The sequence below is a fragment of the Harpia harpyja genome, chromosome 9 (genome assembly GCF_026419915.1).
Source record: "Harpia harpyja isolate bHarHar1 chromosome 9, bHarHar1 primary haplotype, whole genome shotgun sequence".
NCBI classification, from domain to species: domain Eukaryota; kingdom Metazoa; phylum Chordata; class Aves; order Accipitriformes; family Accipitridae; genus Harpia; species Harpia harpyja.
In genome coordinates this window covers 30,323,014-30,348,660 of record NC_068948.1, presented here as the reverse complement: position 1 = coordinate 30,348,660, position 25,647 = coordinate 30,323,014, and the positions used below count along the sequence as shown (strand labels likewise).

At 40.5% G+C, this 25,647-nt stretch overlaps 1 protein-coding gene across 1 annotated transcript; it reads right to left on the bottom strand.

Annotated features, from left to right (window-relative positions):
- Positions 1–727: 727 nt before the first annotated feature.
- On the bottom strand, positions 728–25,647 carry SUSD2 (sushi domain containing 2). The gene is made up of 15 exons (XM_052798199.1): positions 25,521–25,647; positions 22,943–23,147; positions 21,419–21,570; positions 20,747–20,914; positions 20,323–20,497; positions 18,643–18,844; positions 17,438–17,523; positions 16,555–16,823; positions 13,903–14,046; positions 12,240–12,395; positions 10,253–10,501; positions 8,866–9,138; positions 8,240–8,422; positions 3,495–3,585; positions 728–881 (listed from the first exon to the last, which is right to left on the bottom strand). The coding sequence occupies exons 1-15, from the start codon at positions 25,585–25,587 to the stop codon at positions 800–802; spliced, it is 2,502 nt and encodes an 833-aa protein (XP_052654159.1). The 5' UTR covers positions 25,588–25,647; the 3' UTR covers positions 728–799.

The following is a 25,647-nucleotide window of genomic DNA, read 5'->3' as shown; positions in this document are numbered from 1 at the left end:
TTTGCAGAACATTTCCAGTGCAGGTAGCAGATTTTTTGTTTCAAAGGTGGACACTAATTGGGCAGTTGAATAAAGATGGATGTAAAAAAATTCATTAGAAGTTAACCTGGAAGGAAAGGTTCGTTTTCTGAGTACTTCCCCTCCCTGCCCCCCACCCCCAATTATATCCTTTTAAAATTAGGTCAGAACTGAATAAAAAAATGCCACTTTGAGTCTGTATTCAGATACTTGCCAAAATGTAGGAATGCAGTGTTTAAATATCTTCAATATCTCTCCCTCCCAACTAAAAAAATCCCCATCAATCTTCAAATTCAACCTGACTTGCCAGTATTCCATCTGACTGTGCATCTACTTTCACATCTATCTAAATCAGCCTTACATGGCCTCAGAGAAGGCAAATGTTTCTCTCATGATGGCTAGCATAGTAAGCTAGGATTCTTTTCATTTTACTGGCTTTCAAGTAAAAGAAGAAAAGTGCAGAGAAACCATGAACTCTTTTGATTTTTTCAGAACTCTGGTTCTGCTGGCAGAGATGTGACTGTTAGAAGAAACCAATGCCCGTAACTTTGAGACATGCTTTCAGAAGCATTATCCTTTACTTGTGACAGAGACTAGGCTGAACCTGCCATGATATAATCCCCGGAAGCTGGTTAGCATTTCCCATACAATTCAACACTCATTATATTGAAAGCAGAAATCAAATTATAGCATACTATATAAAACCATTGTTTGTGTTTGGAAAGTCTATCTTTGTTGCTGTGGACGATTTAATCCTCTGCTATGCTTTTTCTGTATTTCATTAAAAACTCCTCTGGAATTTCATTGGTTCTCGTTCAGGTACAACTGGAACCTCTGAAACAAGTTTCTGGTTGCCTTTGTGTCTTTGGAAGAAAAGACAAAGAAAAAGTTTAGAAAAAAACCCCAAAGGCTAGAGATGACTGTTGAAGTAGTTGCTATAATGTCTTACTTAGATCAAGGTAAGACTATTGGGTTAGGTGGAATAGTAATGTTACACCAATTTTTAAAGTACCAGTTCTGTGTAATGCCAGTGCATACCTCCCCCAAGGAACAAAATCCCTTCCCTGTCATAGACTACTGAAGAATCAAAATATTTAAATTACCAAAAGTAGTGACTGAAGGATATGTAGCAGTCCTTCTATTTGAGCAACATTTGATTAAATTAGAGAATACTGAAGGTCTACCATTATTTCTGTGCAACAACAATCGATTTCTGTTTTCTAGTATGATGGTCTAAATTACAGGAGCAAAAGGAGAAACTGGGCAAATGTCACTGGTTTGAAAACACTGATAATGAAGGGTCTGGAAAGAAGGTTGGCTTTTGAGTACAAAAAAGAGGAAAAAAGTCTGAGTGAGCAGGGAACTTGGGATTCAGTGGTAAATTCTGGACCTTTTTTTTTTTTTCCTAAGAGAAACATATCACCAAAATATTAATAGATACATTTGCGACTACCTAGCAACCCTCACAACTAACTGAGAGGGAAAAGCATAAACCAATTTACTGAGCACTTTGGTATTTTGATTTCCTGCAATTTTTATTCTAAATACTGTGATTCTGCACACCCCACCCCGGCCCCCCACCCAATCTCTGCTCATAGAATCATGTGATTGTCTGAGAAACTTATCTTTCACTTTTAGGATAGAAAGGTGCCTGGGAAAGCTTGAAAATAAAGCCCCTACTTGTTTTTCTGTTTGTTTGTTAAAGGAAAAAGAAATCTAAAAGCATATAACATTCAATGATTAGGATTTTTGTATATTTCTATTGGCCTTGCTGCTTTTTAAGATACTTCACTCTGTCTTACTATGTATTTATGGTCCTAGCTGTGAACACTGAGAGCAGGTCCTTTTCTGGATGATTGTCAGAGCTGGGTGCAGAGGCAGAAGTTTTCAAAGACCTACAGTATGTAGGACTACTTCTTTCCCTTCTTATATAAAACATATGACTTGTCATAGAGTTATATTTACCCTGAGATCTAGAAGAGTATACTGTAGATGACAGACTTTCATGATTCAATAATTGTCTAATAAGCCTTCCCTAGTTAAAATTTATCTGTTCAAAATTTGTTACTGCTATACAAAGGACTGCATCCTCTATTGCTATCCAAATATACAGCCCCGCTGAGTGCTATGAACCTTATTGAACTCTCTCAAAATTTTTTTTCATAAATTATAAGCCTTTGGTAGCACATGAAAATTACCTACAGATTTGCAAAATATACAAGAGTTTAGGAGGGTTGGTGGCTTCGTTCTATTTTTTTTAATTAGTTTTTGATGTACAATGATGAGTTTAGAGTAGCAGTTCTGTAAGCTGCTCCCAAATGTGAGAAGCCTATGCAGCTGTAATAGTTTTAAACCAGTTGGGTTTATATGTGGGAATCTGGTGTGTGTAAAATTTGACAAATATAGGAGGTATCCTTTGCCTATGCATTTTTATGTATGCAAAAAACACTAATTGCTGCAGTTATCTACCCTGTGTTGAGTATCCTTTTTTTTTTTGTACAGGGGAGGAAGAAAAGGTGTTTTGGATATGAGTGTTCTCTGTGAAGTGTAGAAAATGATGCTTATGTGATTTAAAGGGAAGGGGCAAAATTTAGCAGTGTCTCTGACCCTCTGATAGACACAGGTAATTGATGTTTGAGCTTAGAATCAATGGGCTGTATTTTTAGTTATGGACACAGCTATCATACTGGGTTCTGTTCCAAGAGTCTCTGCAATGATGAACCTGCTAGAAAAGCACAGAGGCAAAAATTTATATATTTTTTTTTTAAGTGTCTTGTTAGCACTGGCTAACAGAATGAATTATATACAGAATATATGAAATCATAACAACCTTTCAAACAAAGGACTAAAACCTCAAAGAAGTAATTTACTAGCCACATAACGTTTTGTAGAGATTTCTTTTAAAAATGTAATAGTTTTTATAGTGAGTTTATTTCCATGTGGTAGAAAGGTTCTGAGAATGGGCAGCGAACTGATATATCTTTAAAATTCTATTTGCCTCTTTGACACAAGAGACATATAAGCATTCTTTAGGCAAATTCATGCATGCCTTAAAGTGGGAATATGTTCAAACATATGTGGAAAGTTACAGCATCAGGCAATGCATTCCTTAGATGATACATCAAATTTACCTATTGGTATCATGAGCACACCTGTTCTGAAACAGAACACTTTTAATCAGGTAGCCTTATCACTCAACAAATAAATTATTTTGACCAAAGAGTCCTGTTCCTTCTCAATCAATCAATCAATCAATCAGTCACGTTTGTGTGTCCTGACAATACAATTCCAACTTTGCTTCATAGTCTTCCAGCAGGACGCAAGGACTATCCAGACTTGATGTTTTTCATAAAAGATAGTAGCATGAAAATATCATTTTTTATTTCTTTGTCATTGAGAAAATTGATTTAAAAGGTCATAATACTTGTTATTTCTTTAGCAGGTTCATTTGCATTTTCAGTTCAATTGAGTTTTACCTCTCCTTTCTACATAAGAAAGTTAGACGTGCCAGGACTGCAAGACCGACTATTCCAAATACACAGCCAAGAAGAATTACTTGTTTGATATCTGAAAAACAGAAACCAACCACAACAAAACACGAAGACATTGATACATTTCTTCATATCTATTTGAATGTAGTCACTCACATGTGACAATTTTTTTAATTGTCCTTCATCCAGTAACTTTTGTACAAGGCTCAAAAACTTCTGTTTGGCTTACACCCTACAGGCGAGTACCCTGTCTCTGCCAAGTGATGAGAACCCACCATTGGCCTTGGCAGTTTGGTCCAGTGGTGATTTGCCTCTATTGTGAAATCTTTGTATTTAATTTATAATCTCAGGTTATATTTCTTGATTTTAATATGTTTTGCAGCCTGTGTCCTGGAAACGATAGACAGACAACAATTCCATAATAAGAAGACCTAAAGTTTTTTGGCATCCTCATCTGAAAAAAAGTGCAGAAGACTAATGAGATTTCTGACAACTTTCCAAAAAGAACTGTATTTACACAGAGCCTGAGCCTGAAAAATGAAACCTAAAAGGGAGGGTGGGAGGAAGAAAAACAAAAGACAGACAAAACCAGGTTGCGCTTAAACCCACCAAATTATTGTCTGTCACAAACAGACTATATGTATATATATTGCTAAGGCTTTATAGTTTTTAGCTGCATTTTACTTCTGATTTTACTAGATTCTCCTTTTTGCTTTTGCTGGATGGTTTCTTTTTCTTCCTCTATGTGATATTCTGTGAAGGGAGGTTGCTGTGGTACTGGCAAGACTTGCAGTGGGATTGTAATTAGAAGCATAGCAAAATAATTATTAGCAGAGGATTTCCATGGAAACTTTAATTGAAGGAAGCAAAACTCAAAAGCAACAATATGCAGGCCCAACAGCATAATTTGCATTTGAAATTTCAAATACAGAAATGGATTTTGCAAAATAACTGACATTCAATTTTCTTGTTTCTGTCTCTCTTCCTATCCAGTTTTCACAATCCTCATGCTCTTATTTTAACTGTTCTAGCTTTTGAGAAACAGAAGCAAATAGCAACTAAAAAACCTTGGTGATTTGCAATACAGAGCTTGAATTTGATGTGCCACAAAACTGCAGCAAGTGTAATGGGCACTGCACTGTAAAGAAGTACCCCTGGAAGCTGAGAATAATAGAGGGCTGGGCCCTGTGTTCTTGACCAGCATGAAAGAAATCATTTGAAAATGTGTGTTTTAGTAGTTCATGCTGGAAGTAAAAATGTGACCACTAATCACAGTGGCTAGGTCAGTGGTCACCCATTCAGGCGCCCAGAAGTTTGGAAGTGCTGTCCATTAATTTTGTCAGCATTATCCTGGCATCAAGGCCTCCTGTCATGGGGCTTGATAAAATGGATCTTGGTGAAACAGCAGCAAGCTGCTGTGTAAAGAGGAAAACGGTGAAAAGAAGTGACCTCAGTAACAACAGATTTTGACAACATGAAGACCTTTTCTGTACATATGCTGAATTCAGAATCAACACAAGGAAAAACAGCACTGAATTTGAACTGTGTCTTAGACCAGAGGTGGAAATATATTTAGTGGAAAGCAAGTACTATCTGTCAATGCTATAAAAATACTAAAGGTTTAGACATAAATGAGAAGAACTTTGGACTGTTTTGCCTATCTTCTCTGGAGAGACTTGGACCTGTCAATAAAATAACCGTCTCAGACAGAGACTGATATCCAGCAGCATATCTTACGATGCAAAAGGAGAAACAAGGCTAGATTCAAATGCCATTATTAAGGCACAGCAGTAAAAAAATGAATGAAGAACGGTGTATCTAATTTTTATGTTATATTGCCTCAATCAGTTTTCCGTATTGTCAGCATCCTGCTGCTGTGGACAGCAATGCCATACTCCAACTTCCTGAGGCTGATAAAAATAACAATTTTTCGCTCATATTACAAATGAACTACAACCTCAAATATCAAATAGTAAGGAAGGTCTTTGTTACAATCAGACTGATAAAATTCTTTCACACCTTGTTGTTCTTTGTTATCTTTCAGGAAACCATGTGCTGGAAAACATTGGGGTTTTTGTTTGCTTCTCCATAAAGCTGTGGCATGTCCCCATCATTCTGAATGCAGTTAATCTCTGCGTATCTTCTAGCTCCTTCCCTCTGATCTCTTAGCGTTGGCTTTTTGCCCATCTTTCTCTAGTGTAAATGTCAGCATCCGGTTTGCTTATTGAGACTGACTGGCTCCTATCCAGTATGTATGTGGTTGATGGCAGCAATGGAAAAATGTTCTTAGCTTTCAGCTTGGCAAAATGTTTTGCCACTGACTTTTTAAGATCTGGCCTTACTTTGTAAAGATTGCATTCTTCTCAGACTTTTGACAGACAATCTATTCTTACTGTGAACTATGAAGCGTGCTAAATTACCTGCTAAACTTCTGAATCTCTCATATTTTCAACAGTAAACTAAAGTACTCCATATGCTCTGGCCTATCATATTAAACAGAAATGTTTTGAAATACCTCTAGTTTCACTCTTTCATTACTGAAGTTGGCCCCTGTGAACACGATCAGTTGCCTATTGATTACTAACAATGGCTGGTCCAAGAAAACATTCCATAAATGTTCACTCATCTATTTAAAATTAAGCAACACTCCCTGTTTTGTATGTGGAAATGTTCAATAATTATTTTTTATGCTAAAGTCCACAGTTTACTGCCCAAACTCACTGCAGTTCATCTCACAAATATCACTAAATGTGCAGAACTGAGTTGGAAATGAACAAGCAATTGGTGCAGGCCTGCAGAGGCTGATGAAATGCGTCAGCTGGCCAAGAATTCATTGCTGATGTGTCGTGCACTTTCCACATTTCTTTGGAAGGTGCTCAGAATGGAGAATCTGTTGATATGAATTATTTGATGAGTACTTTTGGGGACAATTAACTCAGCATTAAAAGTGCTTCAACATGCCATGTGGCCTTGCATCACCCTAGTGCTTTGAAATATTGCCATCTTGAGGATTTTTGGAGTGTACATGGTGTATGAATAAAACAAAGTTGAAACTGTTAGAAAATATTGGCCAGTTTCCTGTAAATCGTAGAGACAGCCTAGCTGCTACTAAATCCAACAATCCCAGGCTAATTGATAATCTAATGGTAGTGACACAAGAGGGGTAATAAATTTGTGTTATTTATACTAAAAACTATTACATTATTTACAATAATTTTACAGCTATAGAATAATACATTATGTTTTGAGATAACATAATCCTTTAGAACAAAGGAGTGGAAGCCTTCAACAAGTGTGGGCTGTGTCTGCTCTTGAACCACAGAATTGCAGAACAGTTGAGGTGGGAAGGGACCTCTGGAGGTCATCTTGTCTAACTCCCCTGTTCAAGCAGGGCCACCCAGAGTCAGTTGCCCAGGGCCATGTCCTGACAGCTTTTGAATACCTCCAGGGAGGGAGACTCTACAACCTCTCTGGGCAACCTGTGCCGGTGCTCGATCACACTCACAGTATAAAGTGCTTCCTGATGTTCAAAGGGAACCTGCTGTGTTTCAGTTTGTGCCTATTGCCTCTGGTCCTGTCCCTGGGCACCACTGAAAAGAGCCTGGCTCCATCCTCTTTGCACCCTCCCTTCAGGTATTTGTACACATTGATAAGATCCCCCACCGAGCCTTCTCTTCTACAGGCTGAACAGCCCCCAGCTCTCAGCCTTTTCTCATAGGAGAGATGTATCAGTTCCCTAATCATCTTCGTGGCCCTTCGTTGGATTCTCTCCAGCATGTACACGTCTCTCTTGTGCTGAGGAATGCAGCACTGGGAGCACTGCAGGTGTGGCCTCACCAGTGCTGAGCAGAGGGGAAGGATCACCTCCCTTGACCTGCTTGCAATACTTTGCATAATGCAGCTTGGGACACCATGAACCTTCTGTGCCGCAAGGGCACACTGCTGGCTGTGTTCAACTAGGTGTCCACAGGCCCCCCAGGTCCTTTTCTGCAAAGTTACTCTTAAGGCACTGATTTTATAATGTGTAACTTTATAACCCACCCCTCAGAAGGCTCAGACTGGATATACGTTTGCCCCAGTTAGTTGCAAAGAAAGTTAAAACTATTAGTGATGACAGAATGAAGGATGACAATAAGTGGCTGGGGGTTATGCCATCATTTAGACTTGAAAAATAGCTCAAATTATGTGTATACTGAAGGATTTGAATAATGTCTAGTTCTCTATGTGTATGCATGTATGCATAGATTATATATTTATAAAGCTGCTAAAAGAACATTACATTTACATAAGAAAATTACCTGAAAATAATGCTGTAAATAAGGATTCTTTTCGTAGCCTTTGTTTTTTTGTGTTACGGAATCATTTTTAGCTAAAAGTACTATGCTTTCCTGTTTTTCTAAGACTGAGTTTGAAATTTACTTTAGGTCATCCACTCAAGAAGCATGCCTATGATTCCCTTTCAGCCAAACCTAGAGAAAGGGAAGCATGTAGCCCTAAATCCTTAGAAAGAGTAGATACATGAAATAAAAAACAAAACAAAAAACCACCATAAACCACCTGTTACTTAGATCTGAATATTAGTCTTTCTAGAAACCCAGGGATCTTATGTCCAATGTCTTCCCAAATAAGAGAAGTTGCTTTTGTCAAGGGCCATCATCATATACTGAGATCACCTTGTTCGTGATAATGATTTTTTAATGTCAATTTGTAACATTTAAAAGGAAACAGACCTGTTCTCAGGATGCAACTGGGTGTGTCTCCAGACCAGGCCCCCGTCACTTGGCAAATTCTTTCCTTTGACCCAGTGAGTTCATAGCCCTGATTGCAGATGAAACTGATGGTTGAGCCCAGCAGGTAGGTAGTTCCATTCTTTCTTCCATTGGTTGGATGATCCAGCCAACCACAAGAGACCACTAGTAAAAGAGACGTAACTGGTTAAAGTATTTTGGTTTTGGACTAGCAAATCTCCATCACAATGATTCAAATGGCATTTTAGTGGCAACTCATGGAAAGACAAAGATCTTTAGGCTAACTGGAAGACAATACTTTCTGATTTTTTTTTTTTTTTATTTTTAATTTTTAAGTCTGAGGAAGGCAGGTGAAGGCATAGAAAATGAAGATAAGGATTCTACACAGTGGTGTAGTAGTGGAAGAAATGGAAAGAAATTTATTTTGTATTTGTCTAACTATCCTACCAGTGCAGAGTTTTTCTGGTACAAGGACAATTCCTCCCGATAAGAATGTTTACAGGTGCGTGAACCTACAGTTGAGCAAAGCCTCCTCGAACAGTGTTAACTATTTAGATGCCCTCTAGAAAGAACTGTAGCGATGGATGCTTTGTGGAATGTTGTATCACCTGGCTCTAGATTTTCTACCAGCAGCTTGTGATTCTGATGAGATAGCCTTGTGGAACTTCCCACTTGAAGGCTTCTTGTTGTCAGGACATCGAATCTGCAGAATGGGTCAGATCCACACAGCAAGACCATCTCTTTCACCAGGGGATCAGCAGGGTCTTCATAAGGAAAGAACATGGGCAGAAAGGAAGCATTGTGCTTTTCCCCATAAAAGAAATTGTTCAGTAAGAACTCTGTGTCGTAAGTAAAGAGAGAAGTTCCATTTTCAACAGCCCCTTGGGAGATGGAGAAAGAAAGAGAGAGATTCATATGTAACACTGCCTACAGACCTATACCACCTTCTGCTAGTAATCCAAGTGCTTATTTACATAAATGTAGCTAGAGCTGGAAGAGATCTATGAATCCCTACAGCTTCCTTCCAGCTCAAGATTATTTTCCTTTTCATATGCAGCATCTTAACTTAGCACTAAACATAGTGTTTGGTTAACCTGGTGTTTGATCGACTACTTAAAATCCGATCCAAATAATTGTGTAACTATGATTTTACATAAAGATGGTTTTAGATGCCTACTGGCAAAATGGTGATAAAGAAGCACCTCAGACAGAGCTAGCTAGCTAAATGAAACATCACAAGCAACACAAATCCTGACCCTGCATGTCCCCAAATTTATCACGTCTGCCGTGGCCCTGCTTTTTGTTTTCATCCTGCTAGATCAGAAACTTCCTGAAGTAGGAGCAGTGACACTTTTCAGTATGATCTGAATCCTGGAGTATGGCTACACTGTGCTTGATACAGAGATCAGCTGGTAGCCAGAGAGTATTTTGCATCATGTTTCTGGCCCATCTCCTAACCTCATGTCAGGAGGAATGCTGCAGGCTAGATATACCAGCCTAATCACTTTCATTAAATGAAAGGCAGCCATTCTTTTACACACACACCCCACCACCCCCTCTTTTTTAAAGGGACAATTATTAAATTGTGATTTAATAAATTATTTGTCAAATTGTCATTGTGGTACTTGATGGAAACACTGGTAATATTCTGGAAAAAGATAGCTGACCCTGGCTATTGCTATACTTCTGTAACACTTTAGTCTGGTGATGCTGTGTTTGACTGACCATAGCAGATGGAATTCTGAAAGTGTATGCTGTGAAATATGAGCTCTGACTCTCAGTGGAACAAAGTGCAGGACACTCCATCATGGTTCTATCTTCAATCATTTGGCTAGGTACGTTACGCACTTGGGTAGAGGAGGGCATACTTCTCTTACTCCCTTATCTTCCCCCAGTATAGGTTGCTTAGCACAGACTTCATTTGCTAGTCTGTAAATCACAAACTGTTTTGAATTTGTAAAGAAAATGTAATAATAGACCAGAGAAATGACTTACAGTTAGCTCCAAACTCAAACAACTGCTGGGGACTTGCATGAACTGACATGGTGGTTTTATTCTTGAAGGTATACTCATCCTCTGTATTGCCATTCATTACCCCAAAGAGACCCTGGGTGTGATTCATAAACTTCTCTGGGAGCAGAACTGTCAGGGTCAGAAATCCTCCACTTCCCCTTATTTCTACTCCAGACCCAGAAGAGAACATCACTGTGATGTTCTGATCAGCTGTAGAATGGAGAAAGAGACCTATAACAATGAGAGGAAGAGGACAAAATAGATAGTCATACATAGTGAACAGATTGTTGTGACATGAGTTTTAACCATTTTTCATAAAGCTTTTCCTCCCTTCCACTCTGGGCTTCATTCTGAGAAGCATTTAAAGGGAGGCCACACTTTCATACCTACAACTGTGGTAAAATGGCTACTACAGAGTAGTAGCAAAAAAAGGCCCACAGTTGATAACAAGCTGCACTGCCTTCTGCCAGTGTCCCAGAGCAGAAGCTTTAAGATATGAGATGATTACATCAGAGAGTGGCTGTGAGCTGGAAGCACTGGTCTCAGTGGTCACAGGTTTCCTCTGCTTCTTGACTGTCTTGCCAAGACCTCCCTAATGTGGCTTCTTCTCAAAGCCCCATCACTTTCCTTTCCATTATTTTTTTCCTTCCTGCATCTCTTGGCTTCTGCAGCTCCTTGTCAATGTAGCCTACCCTCTGCTCTTCATTACACTTTCCAGCCATTTCAGGAATACTAATTGCTAGACACAGAAAACTTCCTCCACTGAATAGGAGGCTTACTAGTAATGTTTAGAGTGTTTTTCAAATTATTATAAAGACTAATCAAATGATCACACCCTTGGAGGGAAAAAAGTCAACTTTTCTTAGTCTTTTTGGCAGAAGAATAGAGGAATAACATCTGACCTATCAAGAGAGCTCCTGATAGGTCAATGTGAAATTCAGTTATATTTTAGTATATATTTTGGTTATATTTCACTATATTTCATTTTGCTTCATAGGTTTCATTGCATTAGATGCAGTAAGCTCAAGGCAGAATGTGGAGTAAGGAGGTTTTAATTCCATCCACGCTCCATGCGATGAGAAGGAAAACCATTGCTCTACAAGCCACTGAAAGAGGACATAGAAGATGTGGGCATTGAAGCCACATGTTAAAACACTTCACTGTCATTGCCAGGATTGCATGCCATCCCTTCATAATCCGCTCACATCCCAGAAAGTTCAGGCAAGCACCAGGTGTTGGTAAAGGTTGTCATTTATGTTATTTGGACATTTTGGGAGAGGAGAACGTGCCACCATCCAGCCTACTGGCAAATCAGATGACTCTGCCTCCTCCTGGACACAGCATAGGTGCTTCCAGTTACAGCCAGGCTAACTGCCAGCAATGCTGATGAGAAGCAGGAAGGTTGCAGGTTGTGATGTGCTCACATGAACCATGACTCCCTGCTACACCTCTCCATGAGAACACAGCCACGGTGTGCTTCTATGTAGCACACTTGCTCCGTGGCTATTTGGAAGGAGATGTGTAGCCCATAATTCTGGTGGCTATATTCCTACCCATATTGTAGCTGTCATCAGTCTCAAAGGCCAGAAGAATCCATGCACTGGGCTAGTATAAACACAGGGCCGGGTAGGCAAATTGGATGAAAATGGCATTCTCCCCCATGCTCTCAATTTTATTTCTTTCACCAAGAAATGGTGTGCCATGCCAACTGTGCACTATCACTGATTCTGCCTCAATCTGGCAGCAACTGAACTTAAGGAAGTCATGTAATAATAAAATAAATTCTAATGAGCTGGAGCATTGCCTGTCCTTTGTTTCAATCCTTACATAATTTTTGGAGTGACCTGCAGCCTGTTTCGCAAAAGGACACTGAAAAGAGAGTCAAAACGTGTGCCTCTAGAGATATTTTTAACTATACATGGGCTCCATCGGAATACAATAGCTTACAAGGCTGATATTTGTAACTAACCTTTCAGGTCCATCCAACTTTGCTCAGAGAAGCTGACAATCTTCTGGTTCAACAGGACGTCCAGATTCAAATCCTCCGAGTAACGTACTTCGATCACATCAGAGTTGTTCTCCTGCATGGCCACTGCAGACAAGCCTGTCACCTGAGCCCCGGTTCCTTCCAAATAAAAAAAACCAACCCCCAAAATACCAAACATGATATAAAGTAAATATGGAAGGTTATAATGATACAAGCAAAAAAAACCCTAAGATATTTCCTAAAAATAATTAAATATGATTATTTATATTTGAGGGAATTGCTAAGCATGTAAGTCACATAAAAACCCACAGTACGTCTCCTACCAGTGTAGTATATTGAAAGCAGAATGTTTAATGCTAAAAAAGCCTGGAAATTCTAAATTCGTTATCCCAATGGCAGTGGCTGAGCTATGTAAGAAGACTGGTTGATCTCCTTCTTGCACATTCGGTCCTGTGAGTAAGGCCTGGGAGAATCGAAGATAATTTCGGGAGGGCATGGCAGAAAAAGGAAACAGAGTGAACAAAAATTTAAGAAACTGATCTTCAGAATGAATTGCTCAGTGACTCATGCCACTGCTACCACAAACACAGTAAAATCTTTCAAGGGCAAAATATTTCCTTGAAAATCTCCATCCTATCCAATGTGATATTCAGTGTAAGCATTCACATCTACATGGGTGCTGAAGTGCACAGACAATTTTTAGTCCATCCTTATAATTCTACCAGAAGTACTAAATCCTTGAAGTGCATCCCTGAGGCCAGCTGGAATATTCTTTCCCGAGGCAAGCCTGCTATTTTACACACTGCAGCAAGCACAGGAAAAGCACAGACAAAAGTACCTGACATAAGGCTTTTCAGGTTGTCGTGAGAAACACGATCCCATTCTGCTGTTTCATACTCTATTTTCCCCTCATTTTAAAGTGCAGATATATGACAATCTGCTCCTTACAGGCTGGTTTGCAAACTACCCATTCAAATGATGAAGGCCACAGGTACCTCCAGAAAGCTTCTGCCCTAGGTTTCGTTTTACAAACAAGCCAAAAGACCAGGACAACCAGGCCCTTTGAATAAAAAAATGACCCCCTTAACCAACTTCTCATCAGACATTCTGTGCTTTTCTGCTAGCTTGAGGTGCTTAGAAAGAATTTTTTCCCCATCCAAAGTATGTTTTCTCAGCTTCTTCTGGGACATTTTTGCTCTATCAACACATGCATGCATATACACCTAACACAGAAAGAAAATAGGGCATACACTTACCTGCTTTCTATTAATTTTCAGCTACAGTACTATCAAAATGCATCAGCTGGGAGCTATGCCTATTGACTGATTCCTAGAACTGACCTTATGTTTCCTTACAGATGGAAATGGACATGGAGAGAAATGAGAATTGTTTCCTTGAGCTCTTGAACACAACAGAAAACCTTACACTCCCATTACTCATATGCAATAAAACTAGCAAATAATCTTTGATTAGGAAGTAATTTTTTTCTGAACATTTTGTTTGCCTTCTGATTAGCTTCAAAACATCGACCTTTCACAAATGGCCAAAAAAGAATATGAGAGAAGATAGGAGGAATTCTGTAAAGTGCAAATCAAGCAACCTCGGAAGCTATTTGTCATCACTGCTTCCTCTCTTACCAACTCACCATTGGGAAAGTGTGCCTGCTGTGTCCTCCCTTGCACTCTTAGGGATGTGAGATCAGACTCTACCAACGTGTATTCTCCTTGGCCTTTGAAAGTGAAGTTCAGACCATCAAATGTGAAGAAGTGAGGATCCCCAAAAGCAGATGCTGTTTTTCAAAGCAAAAAGAGAAATAAGAACAAGCAAAAACCACAAATCATCACTCCTTGTCTTAGGTTCACGAGAAAAAGAAAATCTCATTGTGGTGATCCAAAGAATGGCATTTAAACAAGGGAAAAAATGCAAGGCCATTCCATGGTAAATGTGACATGAGGAACAGCCATGACAACCTTGAACAGCACTGTGCAAACAATGAGAAATGTCATTCCAGTTACTCTCATCTTCACTGGCAAACATTTAGGGCTGCACTTTAAAAGGCTGTTATGGGCAGCAATGCTTACCTGGTAGACCCCCTACCAGGGCGCTTCCAAATGTAGCTGGAAGTAGTCTTTGTAGTCAAAGAAATGGGATGGGATTTTGAAGTCTCCTCTGGCCTGAACAGAGAGAGACAGCCGTGATCCTCAGCCCCAAACCATCTCTGGAGTTCAGCAGATATCCTTGGTTTTGCCTTTTACATCATTAAGAGGTCAGAAGGCCCCTCTCCCCTCCAGCAAAAAAAGTTGAAGTTATGTCATCTTATCTGAGATATGACTCTCAACAACTAAGGACATCTATGTGACAGGTAGGTCCTTATCTGCTTGATTATTAAGTGTTTTGGGATCGTTGCCTCTCTCAATCTTTCCCTAGAGAAAGAGTCCCCTCCATAAATCAGGTTCATTAGACCAAGGGAAAGAAGGCCATTTTTTTCTTCTCCTCAGCAGTCAGTGCATTCACTTTGGATTTTCAGACCAAAATGCATGTAGCAAATGAACACTCACAACAGAAAATCACAGCAAAGAAGGCCTGCCCTGAGTGATATGTTCAAGTAATTTCTCCACATCGGGCAGTTGAGGTGTTTAAGCCCAGCATCCCGTGTTCCAGGAGAGTTCTGTAAGTACCAGGGTAGGTGACTTTTTTTGCTTGAGCTGATTTTGCACTGCATCCGTCTTTGGCATGCTCTGAGAAGCATTTAGCATTAAGATCTTTGCAGAGGGTTCTGTGGCATTTGAGGGTTTGTTTTCTCAGATGCTTAGTCTTGCACAAGGTTAATGAACACTCTCCTGGCTGTGCTGTAGCACAGGCGGTTTGGCATATACTTTTGAGGAGAAAGACGAGCATCTGCAGTGCTTAGTGAGAGCTGCATGATGGATTTTTGTCATGTTTGAGATAGGGATGTAATGGCATAAGTATGTTTGGGAATCTTTTTGCAAGACCGCGTGCTTCACATCCCTCATCAACATGTCTTTGCTTAAGAGAGGCCTCTCTGTCCCGTAGTGGAACTGTCAGGGCCCTGAGCACACTCACAGGCCTTAATTGCATTGCCCAGTCTCGCTGGGCCCTCTACCTACATGCTCTGTCCATGGGCTCTGTCTAAGCTCGGGCCTGGGCCTTCAGTCCCTGCCTGAGCTATGTCATAGGTGTACCTGTTTCCATCTTCAACACAGCCACGCCTGTGCCTGGCCATGAACCCTGCTGATCTGCACACAGACCTGTGACTGACTTTCAGGTTAGCATGTGTTTATGCATATTTGACATGCCTCGTCACTATGGACTTGCCTGACAGTTGCTGGACTGTGTCTTGCTCTGGTTACCATTACTGGACCAGATCTTTGACCCTGTCCATCAGACTGACTTCTTAGCTTTCCTTCGGACCTGCCTTGTCACCACAAACTCAACTGGAGATCTGGACTCTTGACTGACTGCTGCTGCCATCACAGTGTCCATCCTGCTTGCCTTGCTCAGGACTGGGCCATGGGCTGGCAAGGACCTTGCCCTTCCAACCTTATCACACTTGGCTCCCAGCTCCCTATTCCTTTGTTGATTCCAGACAGGCAAATTTGATGGGGGAAATCAGGAAAGACTTTCACTATCTGCTATTGCTACTCCTGGGAGAGTCTCGTGTTGTGTCACATCATGTCCTAGTTAGCTCCTTCAGTGCCCTCTGCAGTTTTCTCCTTTTTCCCTGAAGCAAACCGCTGCCTCTTTCCCTCTTTACAGGAGGCCACAATCCTACTGGACACCTCAGCACCCCAGCAGCACAGAAGAAGGCAAGACATGTAGCAGCAATAGAGATATGGCAAGACTTGAGGACTACTACTTAAAAGCAAGGGGCAGGGACAGTAGACATGCTTGTAAACGGTAAGACTTCCATAACTGATATGAGTAGCATTTTTCAGCATGTCAGCTTTTCTAGCTACTGCCAAGTTGTCATTAACCATCCCTAACCATCTTCTTTCTGAGAAAGTGCCCACTGATGATAGGAAGTCATGGACATTGACTACTAAACTTTGGCTACTTAGGTTCCAGGCGTTAATGAGATACTCAACTGCAGAAAAATCTGGCAGGACAATTAAAAACCGCGTACAGATTTTGCCACTGATAGATCAATAGAAACCTTCCCTGGATATTTGCCAAGGGACATTGTATTGTCACCTGACATACATACATATACAAATATTCTAAAAGCCAACACTGTATCAAAAAGCTACACTTGGTAATGGAATTCTGAAGCCCTTACCAGCTTGAGGCGGGTGATATGTCCTGCAGTCACTGGAGGGCCGCTTTTTCATATAGAAGTGACAATTATCAGACCACAGGCAGCAGTAATAGAAGCTGATGACATCATAAAGCCAATGGGAAAAGCCAGGTATCCGGGGAGGCTTCATGAAAGGTGGTGAACCCCAGTCATGGCCTCTATCAGGTGTGCTGCCTGCTGTGGAGTCATGCGTGAGGATTTGGCTCCCTGTCGAGTCATAGCAACACTGCTGTCCTGCCGCATACTGGGGACTGGTTGAGAAGAACAGTGAGAAGAAATTCATTGTTCAGCTCTGTGAAGTCCATTCATATTTAGAGATTACCTATTGCCTTTTTATGGATATAGCTAAATGTTTTGGTTGCCAAGATTTATGTGATGTCCAGAGATGATACCTCCCAGTTAAACATCCCCCTTTGCCCCCACTCTGTTCTTATAAATTAGACCAGATTAGGGATAGGGAGGGAGGGGTTTTTAACCAAGGCATTTTGGAAGTTCTGTAGGCATCATAGCTATACGGACATAGCACTCTTTAAAATTGTTCTGATAGAAAGAGTGCAAAGAATAACTTGTTGAACTTAAGGAGACCAATACAGGAAAGGCTTAATTAGGCCTAATCAAATCTCTTTTAGACATTAGCGCTTGTTTAGGTATCCTAAGTTTTAGCACAGTGCAATTAATTGTTTATTAAATCTAAGGCCTTAGCTTCATCTCAGCAATGAGAAGCAATACATAAATAAGAGGGAAACAATGGCTGCTATGACCCTGAGAGTTGAGAGTCAAGAGACCTTTGTGATTTCTGTGACACTGCTATCTCTGAGGTGGAACAAGTAATAAAAAAAATGCAGTTTTAAAAAATTTTCTTTACCTGGCTTGAATGGCTCTTACACAATGCACAGCACCAGGGTGATAAGTACACACACTCCCCTTTTCAATGTCACAGCCATAATCTGTCTGAAAAAGATCAATGCTCACACTTAATGGGGTTATTTCCCCATTGTCCTTTCTATTTTTAGGTCCTCTCCCCACCCTTTGTCTCCAATGTATGTGTAAAGTCTAAATGAACTGTTTGCAGCTGTGTGTTGAGTAGCACGGCATGATAGGAAAAACAGTGAATTTAATACTGAAGTGATTGGAGCAACATGTTAGTCTAACCTAAGCATTTTGCAGTCTATTACAACAGACCTTGAAGAACAGATGCAGCTAGATGGGGAATTCAACTATAAGTGCATAGCAAACATGGATCACACCAGACGAAACTTAACTTTGTCCTATGTTCTTAGACAGAGGCAGTGCAGTAGATCTAATTTTTTTTCTTCATGTGCTTTTAAATGTATCATTTAAAATACACATCATGTTTGGAGCTTCATAACCAGGAAAGGATAGTAACAAAAATTACCTAACTTTTTTTTTTTTTTTTAAATATGCATAAACACACCGCCACCCTTTGGTGTCGTAAATAGGAGATGAAGTTACCCTATCTGGTCCTCAGATCAGCATTGTAAGTGGAAGCATAGACTAAAAGGCAATTGATTTCTTAGTTTTTGTCAGTTGCTTGTTAACAGTGAAGCTGAGAAGGAGGAAGGAAGCAGGAGACAGGAAATAATAATGGATTACGGCTGTGGACCTGAGCTCTGAAGTACAAGGCGGAAGGGTTTGCAGCAAATTATGATATACTAGGCAGAAACGTGGCCTGTTTCTTCCAGCATGGGATATTGCCTACAAACACAAGCTGCCATCTTGTAGGATCTCAAAGAAGTCATCCCTGCTCCTAGCTCCACAGAGTTCACTGCCTTCCCTGAGTGTTTTCTGTCTGCCACTGGAACTACTGTCTTAATTCCCTGTTGGAAGGTGATTTCCATCTGCTGTCCTAGAGGCACTTTTTTTATTCATACTACCTGGATAAGCTGTATCTGCCTCTGCCATTTGACATGTTACTTGTGCAAAGTTAAATATAATTTCATTTCCTTGTAATAACTTTTAGAGAGGGAACAGGGGTGTGTGGGGAGTATGGCATTCCCTAAGCTTCTACTCAGAACCGTAATAAGCCAGGCGGATTGATTAATAACTTACATGGAATCTGCCAGTGTCAGCTCTTGCCTGTGCCAAGGTGCAAGGGCAATCTATAATTTCTTCCATGAAGTTTGGAAGCTTCTCTTCCTTTCTGTCCCATTCCATACATTTTGCAGTTGCCCATGCATTTGGGTCATTTCTGAAGTCTTTACCAAGGTGCCAAGCCAATGCATGCTCTCTGCTCCAGACTGATGGAATGTTGCTGGAAAAAAAAGAGCCAAAAAATAGATCTGATAGCTGAACAAGCACTGTTTTGACAGTAACACTGTGTCTTAATCACTAACTATAATTATGAAGAATCTTTTAACTTGCAAGTTGTTATTTCATTACAAAGGCCACTGATTTTGTTTTCCTGCAAAAAGTTACAGCAAAACAAAATTTTCCTAATTTAGAAGGTGACATGACATCATGCAGCAAGTATGCAATAATCAGAATACATTTTAGCATTTGTGATTCTGACTTACATGGATCTTCTTACACACAGGTTTTCTATTCATGCCTTATCACATCGTAGTTCCATTTAGGCCAGAATGAAGAAAGTCTGGATTCTCTAACAAAACCTAAACCTGTGCCCCAGTAGTATCAGGCCCGATGGCAATAGATGGGGAGAAACCGTTCAGAATCCTTGAAATGTTCTAAGGCTACTCTGCTTTCCACCCATGAAAAAATATCATACATGAAGTGTAATAAAAAAACCCTCTAGAAAGTGAAAAGTTTAGCCTTCCATGGGTAGTGACTCCTAAATGCTGAAAAAGGTTCTGATGTATTAATAATATGTTCTAACGCTGAAGAGGTGGCATTTATATATTCACAAGGGCTACACCATCTACATCAAAAATTGCAGACGTGTGGAAGCATTATAAAGGAATGTCTATGCAAGCTATGGGGCACTCACAGAGGTAAATCACCAAAAATCATGGGGAAATATGCAGTGAAATAAAAGGAAGTGGGCATAAAATTTGTAGGAATGCAAAGGCCTGCATAAAAATTAGAAAAAAACTAAATTCAGAGGAAGGGCTGTGGCTGTAGTGACAAAAGTTCCACAATTAGGCCCTCCTCTACAGTTGTGACAGAAGAAATCAGCAGGTCCTAGTTTGCCAAGGGTACTGGGTTTTGCTGGGGTGGAGTAATTTTCTGCATAACAGCCTGTATGGTGCCATGTTTTAGATTTGTGACCAAAACAGTGCTGATAACACACCAATGTTTTAGCTATTGCCGAACAGCACTTGCACAGTGTCAAGGCTGCCTCTGATTCTCATGCCAGCCCCAGGGAGCAGGATAGGGGTTGGCAAGAAGATAGGAGGCAACACAGCCGTGACAGCTGACCCAAATTGACCAAAGGTATGTTCCATGCCATAGACCATCATGCTTAGCAATAAAACTGTGGGGGAATTTTTGCAAAGCAGCCCTTACTGGGTGACTGACTGGGCATTGGTCTGCTTGTGGCAGGTGGTAAACGATTGCCTTTGCATCACTTCCTCCGTGCCCATGCCCCTCTTAATAAATGGCCTTTATCTCGACCCATGAGTTTTTCTCACTTTTGCCCTTCCAATTTTCTCCCCATTTGTTCATGTGAAATGGAGCCTGAGTCCCTGTTTTAAATGTCAAAGGAGACAGCAGCTTTAATACAGGAAGCAATAATAAGGTACCTATGATCAATGAATGTTGTGATGTACTTGCCTTTGCCCATCAGAATAGCTGCTGGGTGTAATTCTCAAAATTCCAAAGTCCCACGTACTGTAATTTCCTTTAGCAGGTACAGGAATGAAAGAAAATTTCCCAATATTGGGGATTTCTCTTGCCAAAGTATAAAGATATTTCCATTCGGCCAACCAGTTTTCCGAGTAACTGTCACCTGTCATATAGAGGAGGAAGAAAATAGTTTTGGATGCTGGAAAAGAACAATTACCACAAGATTGCAATTAGATGTCTCCACCCATATGTAAACAAAGAGGACAAGCTGACATTATTGTCATGAGTTATTTATACTTGCAGATCTCTTCTTGAGGCCTCAGTGAAAGTGATTGCATGCTGTACAGAGCTCTGCACGTAAGTTACATCTGTGATGACTGCTTGTGTGCAGGTAGAGGAAGTGTCACTTCACCTGTTTCCTGGTATCCCCAGACTTCTATGTTGATGCGGGTTGCTGCAAGTGCCTGGTGTGTCCAGGTAAGAGTTAAGTTTCCATCAGTGTTGGGGGTGCCATAGTATTGCCATTTTGTCTCATTTACCAATATGCATTTTTCTCCATCTGAAACTTTGCTGTGATGTACTGTATTACAGAACAGAAAAAAAGGATTAATGACATTTCTGCTTTGCATAGCTCTGAAGAGGTGCCACTATATTATTTAAGATTTAGCATTGTTTCCCCTGTGTATGTTTTCTAACAGGATGCATGATATAAAAAGAGTAAGCTGAAGCTGAGAGAACTCAACCCTTACTAATGTCTGTAGTCCTTAGATTAAAACACCACAATGCAGTTATTTTTTGATAGAAGTAGCTACAAAAAGGGAACTGTTTTGGTCAACCTCATTTTTAAGCAGGACTTTTTATGACTTAATGCTGCTGCTGCTGTATAGCAGCAGAACTCAATTCCTGTGGAAGTTCATCTCTCAAAATACGAATTAACACGAGGGCCGCAAGTATGAGTTGTCTGAGGCCAAACAGCCTGTTAAGGAAGAAGAAAAGTGATCAAAAGGGAAAGGCTTATATAAACTTGCATTCATGGAGCAAGAATATAGAAAGAAGAGGGATACTGTAGATTTAAGTAAATAACCTGATAACCAAGTTCCAGAGTACGGAAATGTCAGCCCATCATCTGTAGAAACTTCAAAAGGGATGAAACCAGTCTCATACAGCAATGGGGAGATGCAGTGGGCTTTTCCATCCTTAGCAACATAGCCACTGGTTTTGATTTTCTGCTTGAACCTGTTGATGTTGAAAACACTTTTCAGTGTCACCATCGAGAGCAGGAAAATTCTGAATGTCTCAGTTGTGTTTCATTAAGCAACCTTGTGTCATGTGTAGATCATTCCAAGTCCCATGGCTGTTTTGCTTGTAGCAGTGAATATAAACTGGAAAAATTTGTGTGTACTTTGTGCTTATTACACCAGTGTGGATTCTGCTGTGCACTGCACAAATACACAGCAATCTGCAAGCCTTAGATTTACTATTTAATCGCTGTGGGCGGGGGGTGTGATAAATTAGCAACAAATAACAAAGGGACAGCAGGAAGGCAAGGGTGGTGCTATAACATTGATAGGATTACAGGGTGGCTAACATTGACCATGATATGCAGGCACTGCAAATTTCTGGTTTTGTGGGGTTTTTTTTGCTGGTAAGTCCTGTGAATACAACATGAGTTATTTCATGCTGTTCTAGAATTTCTGTTGCAAAGATTAACTCAGAATTCATTGCTCGTTATTTAACCATCTGCTTCCAGTTAGGGCTCTTGCCCAGTGCACTGAAGTATAATCCCACCTGTGACTCTTCAGGATTGATGTATGGTGACTGCATAGCTACTCCAAGTACTGTAGGGAGTTGGGGCCTGCCAGGAAGTAGTACCTTTGCTTGTCTGCACCAAAGTTTGTATTGGCTATGATAATGCAACTATGCAGGTAATTCAAAGTACACAGTTGTGTTCTACAGAATTAATGTCTGGGTCAAGAGTTTTCCCAAGGAAGAACTAAAAACCTTTTCAGGTGCTGCTATCCAGATGGGAAGGACTCCAAAATCTCACTCAGAACCTTCTGTGGAAAGAATGTCAGGACATCGGGGTCAGTAAAATTCAGTGTACCATATGGATCGCACGTGTGACACAGGTACCTAAGTGTGATACAGGCTGACACGCTTAGGATCCACAGCTTTGTCTTACAGGAAAAAGACAAGGTGTCCTACATACATTTCTTTCTCATTGCTTTCTCATTCAGATTAAGAAATGAATACTTCTTTTTCACAAAATGGAAATGCTAAAAAGATATTGACAACAAAGAGCCCCGAAAGGAAACTCTTTTAGAAAAGTCACTGTTTTGATATGTTAAGGGAAGAACTAGCAGAGTAATGATTGCATTACACAATAACTCCACCAAAATGAAATGATCCTGTGTAGAAATATAGACAACATGTATACTTGAAGGTGAGGGTTAGCAGAACTTTTCCATGTTTCAGGATTCTGACAACTTTACAAATTAAGTTTTCACTCCCATGTAGACTAGTCTAGTTTTGTGGTAATTACCTATTGTCAGAAAGTGAGATTAGAAGTTCACCTCCCTTGGCAGAGAAATATAAAATTATGGCCCACCTGCACGTTAGCACAGAAGAGGCATTAAGAGCTGTATTTTCAATCAAAAAGACTTTTCCTCCCATCAGAGATCCTGAGTATGGAGAAATTTGAAGACAAAATTCTTTATAATCAGGACAGCAAATCCCCAAGGACTGGCACGTCACCTGGCAAGAACAGGTACCAAGCAGCTCCCCACATTGGTGTGAGCAAGAGTCTTGTCCTCCTTGTTAAAGGAAATAAAAAACATAAGAATGTTCTTGAACTCTTCTGGATGTTCTCTGAAACAGAAGTACATCATCTAAAGGACTACTGTAAATAAATGAAGTAGGCTGGTTATCTCAGTTTAGGAATGTATTTATCTTGAAGGCTGTAATCACCTGTATATTAAGGTTGCTCCATTTTGAATAGAAAAATACACTTATTTGCCTCCCAGCCAGTACATAATTTCACTGACTCCATGGGTATTTTTACATCTAAAGGAAAGATAAATCTCCAGAGCAGTGCCTTGGTGAGTGTCACTAATTGCATTTATTTCTGAGAGCAGGTCTTAAGCAAACCAAAATGGGGTCCCGTCACTGTCAACCCTACATGGGAATCAACGAGAATAGAAGGCTAGCGCTCTTGGATGAATGGAAAGCTAACATTAGTGACAAAGTGCGCTCCAACATGACATTATGAAAAGCTACTGAAATTTCTTTCTTTTGTGCATTTTATTTGAGTCTAGCCTTAACAAGGTAGCTGTTGAGATGACTAGGTACACAGACAGATGACTAGGCCCTTGTTGAGATGACTAGGTCTAGCTGAACAGACCATGAGTAATTACTGGACATGACATGAAAAATTGCTCAACAAATAAAACAGTGAGAAGTTGACAGATATTACAGTAACACCATGAAGAACAGCTGGATTTCACAAACAGTTAAGGGGGAGTGAAGTGAGATGGACAAGTTGCACAGACAACTGGGAGCACCGAGAACCTTTTGGGGAGTGTAATCCTGCAAGAGCAACACTGCTTGGCTAACTCTATCAGTAATACCGTGCAATGCTGAGATGACCTAGGTTAAGTATCAGAAATTCTAAATTTGGACATGGATGTAGCAAAATTGGGACCAATGACGAAAAAGTAATTAGAGGACAGTTGCTTATTTGGGAGACCACAAGCAAAAAAAAAGGGAGGGGTCAAGGTGGACTGTGAAGAACAAGCATGGGAAAATGGAGAGAAGGGAACATAAAAGGAGCCATAAACAAGCTGCTGGTCAGCACGTTTCTTTGACTGAGCCCTGCAGCACCTGATCACCATAGCCATTTTATTAAATCCTGCTATTTTCTGTATCACCTCGCTGTCTTGTGTGTGCACATGCATGTGCACATGTTGTAATCCTAAGTGAACTTCAGGATGAACTAGACAGTCAGTAGGAGACCCACACTTGGAAAGACCCAAGGTCTGAGCTGTTGACCATGTAAGGGACTTGGGATCTGGGCTTAGCAAATATAGGCAAATTTAAAGCCTGTGCTAGCATGCAAGGTATCTGTGAATGTGGTGGGTCTGTGAATCTGGAGAGAAAGGGTGTGTTTGTGTTTTTGCTAGTGACCTTCCACTGTGATCAGCTGGAGAGGAGGAACAGAACTGGGTGGTGTGCAGGTTTATGGGAGTGCTGTCTGTGTTTATCTGGATGCCAGTAAAAGCACTGCTCTGTGTTAGCCCGTGTGGCTGGCTGTGTTAATGGGGTGGGTGTAGTATGTGTATCTGCCTCTTGGCAATAGAAGCTCAGCCTCCATACTGGCTGTACTTACAAACAGGAGCAGCAGTATCCACATCTGTGGGACTGAGACGGGAGGAATTTCCTGAATCTGAGAGTACAGCAGATCTGACTCTAGTGGTTTAGGAAGGAGAAATCTACTGTGTCCCAAAAGCTGCCGGATTCACCTACTCCTCAAAGGTCGTTAACAATGTATGAGCAAGACTAGGGGAGGAAGAAAGAATTTACAGTCACCTCTTGTGGGACTGAAAAGCAATTGCTTGCAGTTCCAGGTATGTCAGCTTCTGTCAAAATGAGCAGAAAATGTCGCTGAGTGTTGTTTTGTGTATGGGGTGGGAGGGGACAGGGAGGGCTGTTTGGTTTTTTTGGTAGGATGGAGAGACCAAGAAAAGGAAAAGTTAGTAAAACCTCTATTTTTCTCTCTCTGATGGCCTTCCTCCTTTATCCTGGGATAATATGTGGGTGTGTGGCAGGAAAGAACAGGAACGGTAGGGAGTCAGAAATAAAAGTCAGCCTTCATTCTATACCAGAAAACCTACTTATGATGGAGGTAGAAATGCTTGTTCAATATAAGGAGCTAGAAAGTTGTTCTGTGTCTTTAAAAATATTTACTGCATTCTCCAGACTGTTTACTTACAGAAAAGATCCACTGTCCTACTGGAAATTACAGAGGAAGCGGTTGAAAATGACACCATGCCGGCAAAAGCCGGCTTGTGTGCCTTTGCTTTAGTTTGTACAAATGGTGTCAGTAATTTGTTACTGAGGTGTGTATCCTGAAGTTCAGAAGTCAAAAAAGTTTGTAGTTAAAAGCAGCGAAATTTTTGAAAGTCACTCACCTGCATTCCAAAGAGCAGTGAGGGTGAAGAGAATGAAGAAAGAAATATCTATGGCAATGAATTTCATATTTTGTCCAGATGATTCAGGATGGCTGATTGTAATAGCCTTTGAGCCTGTCTGGGAAAA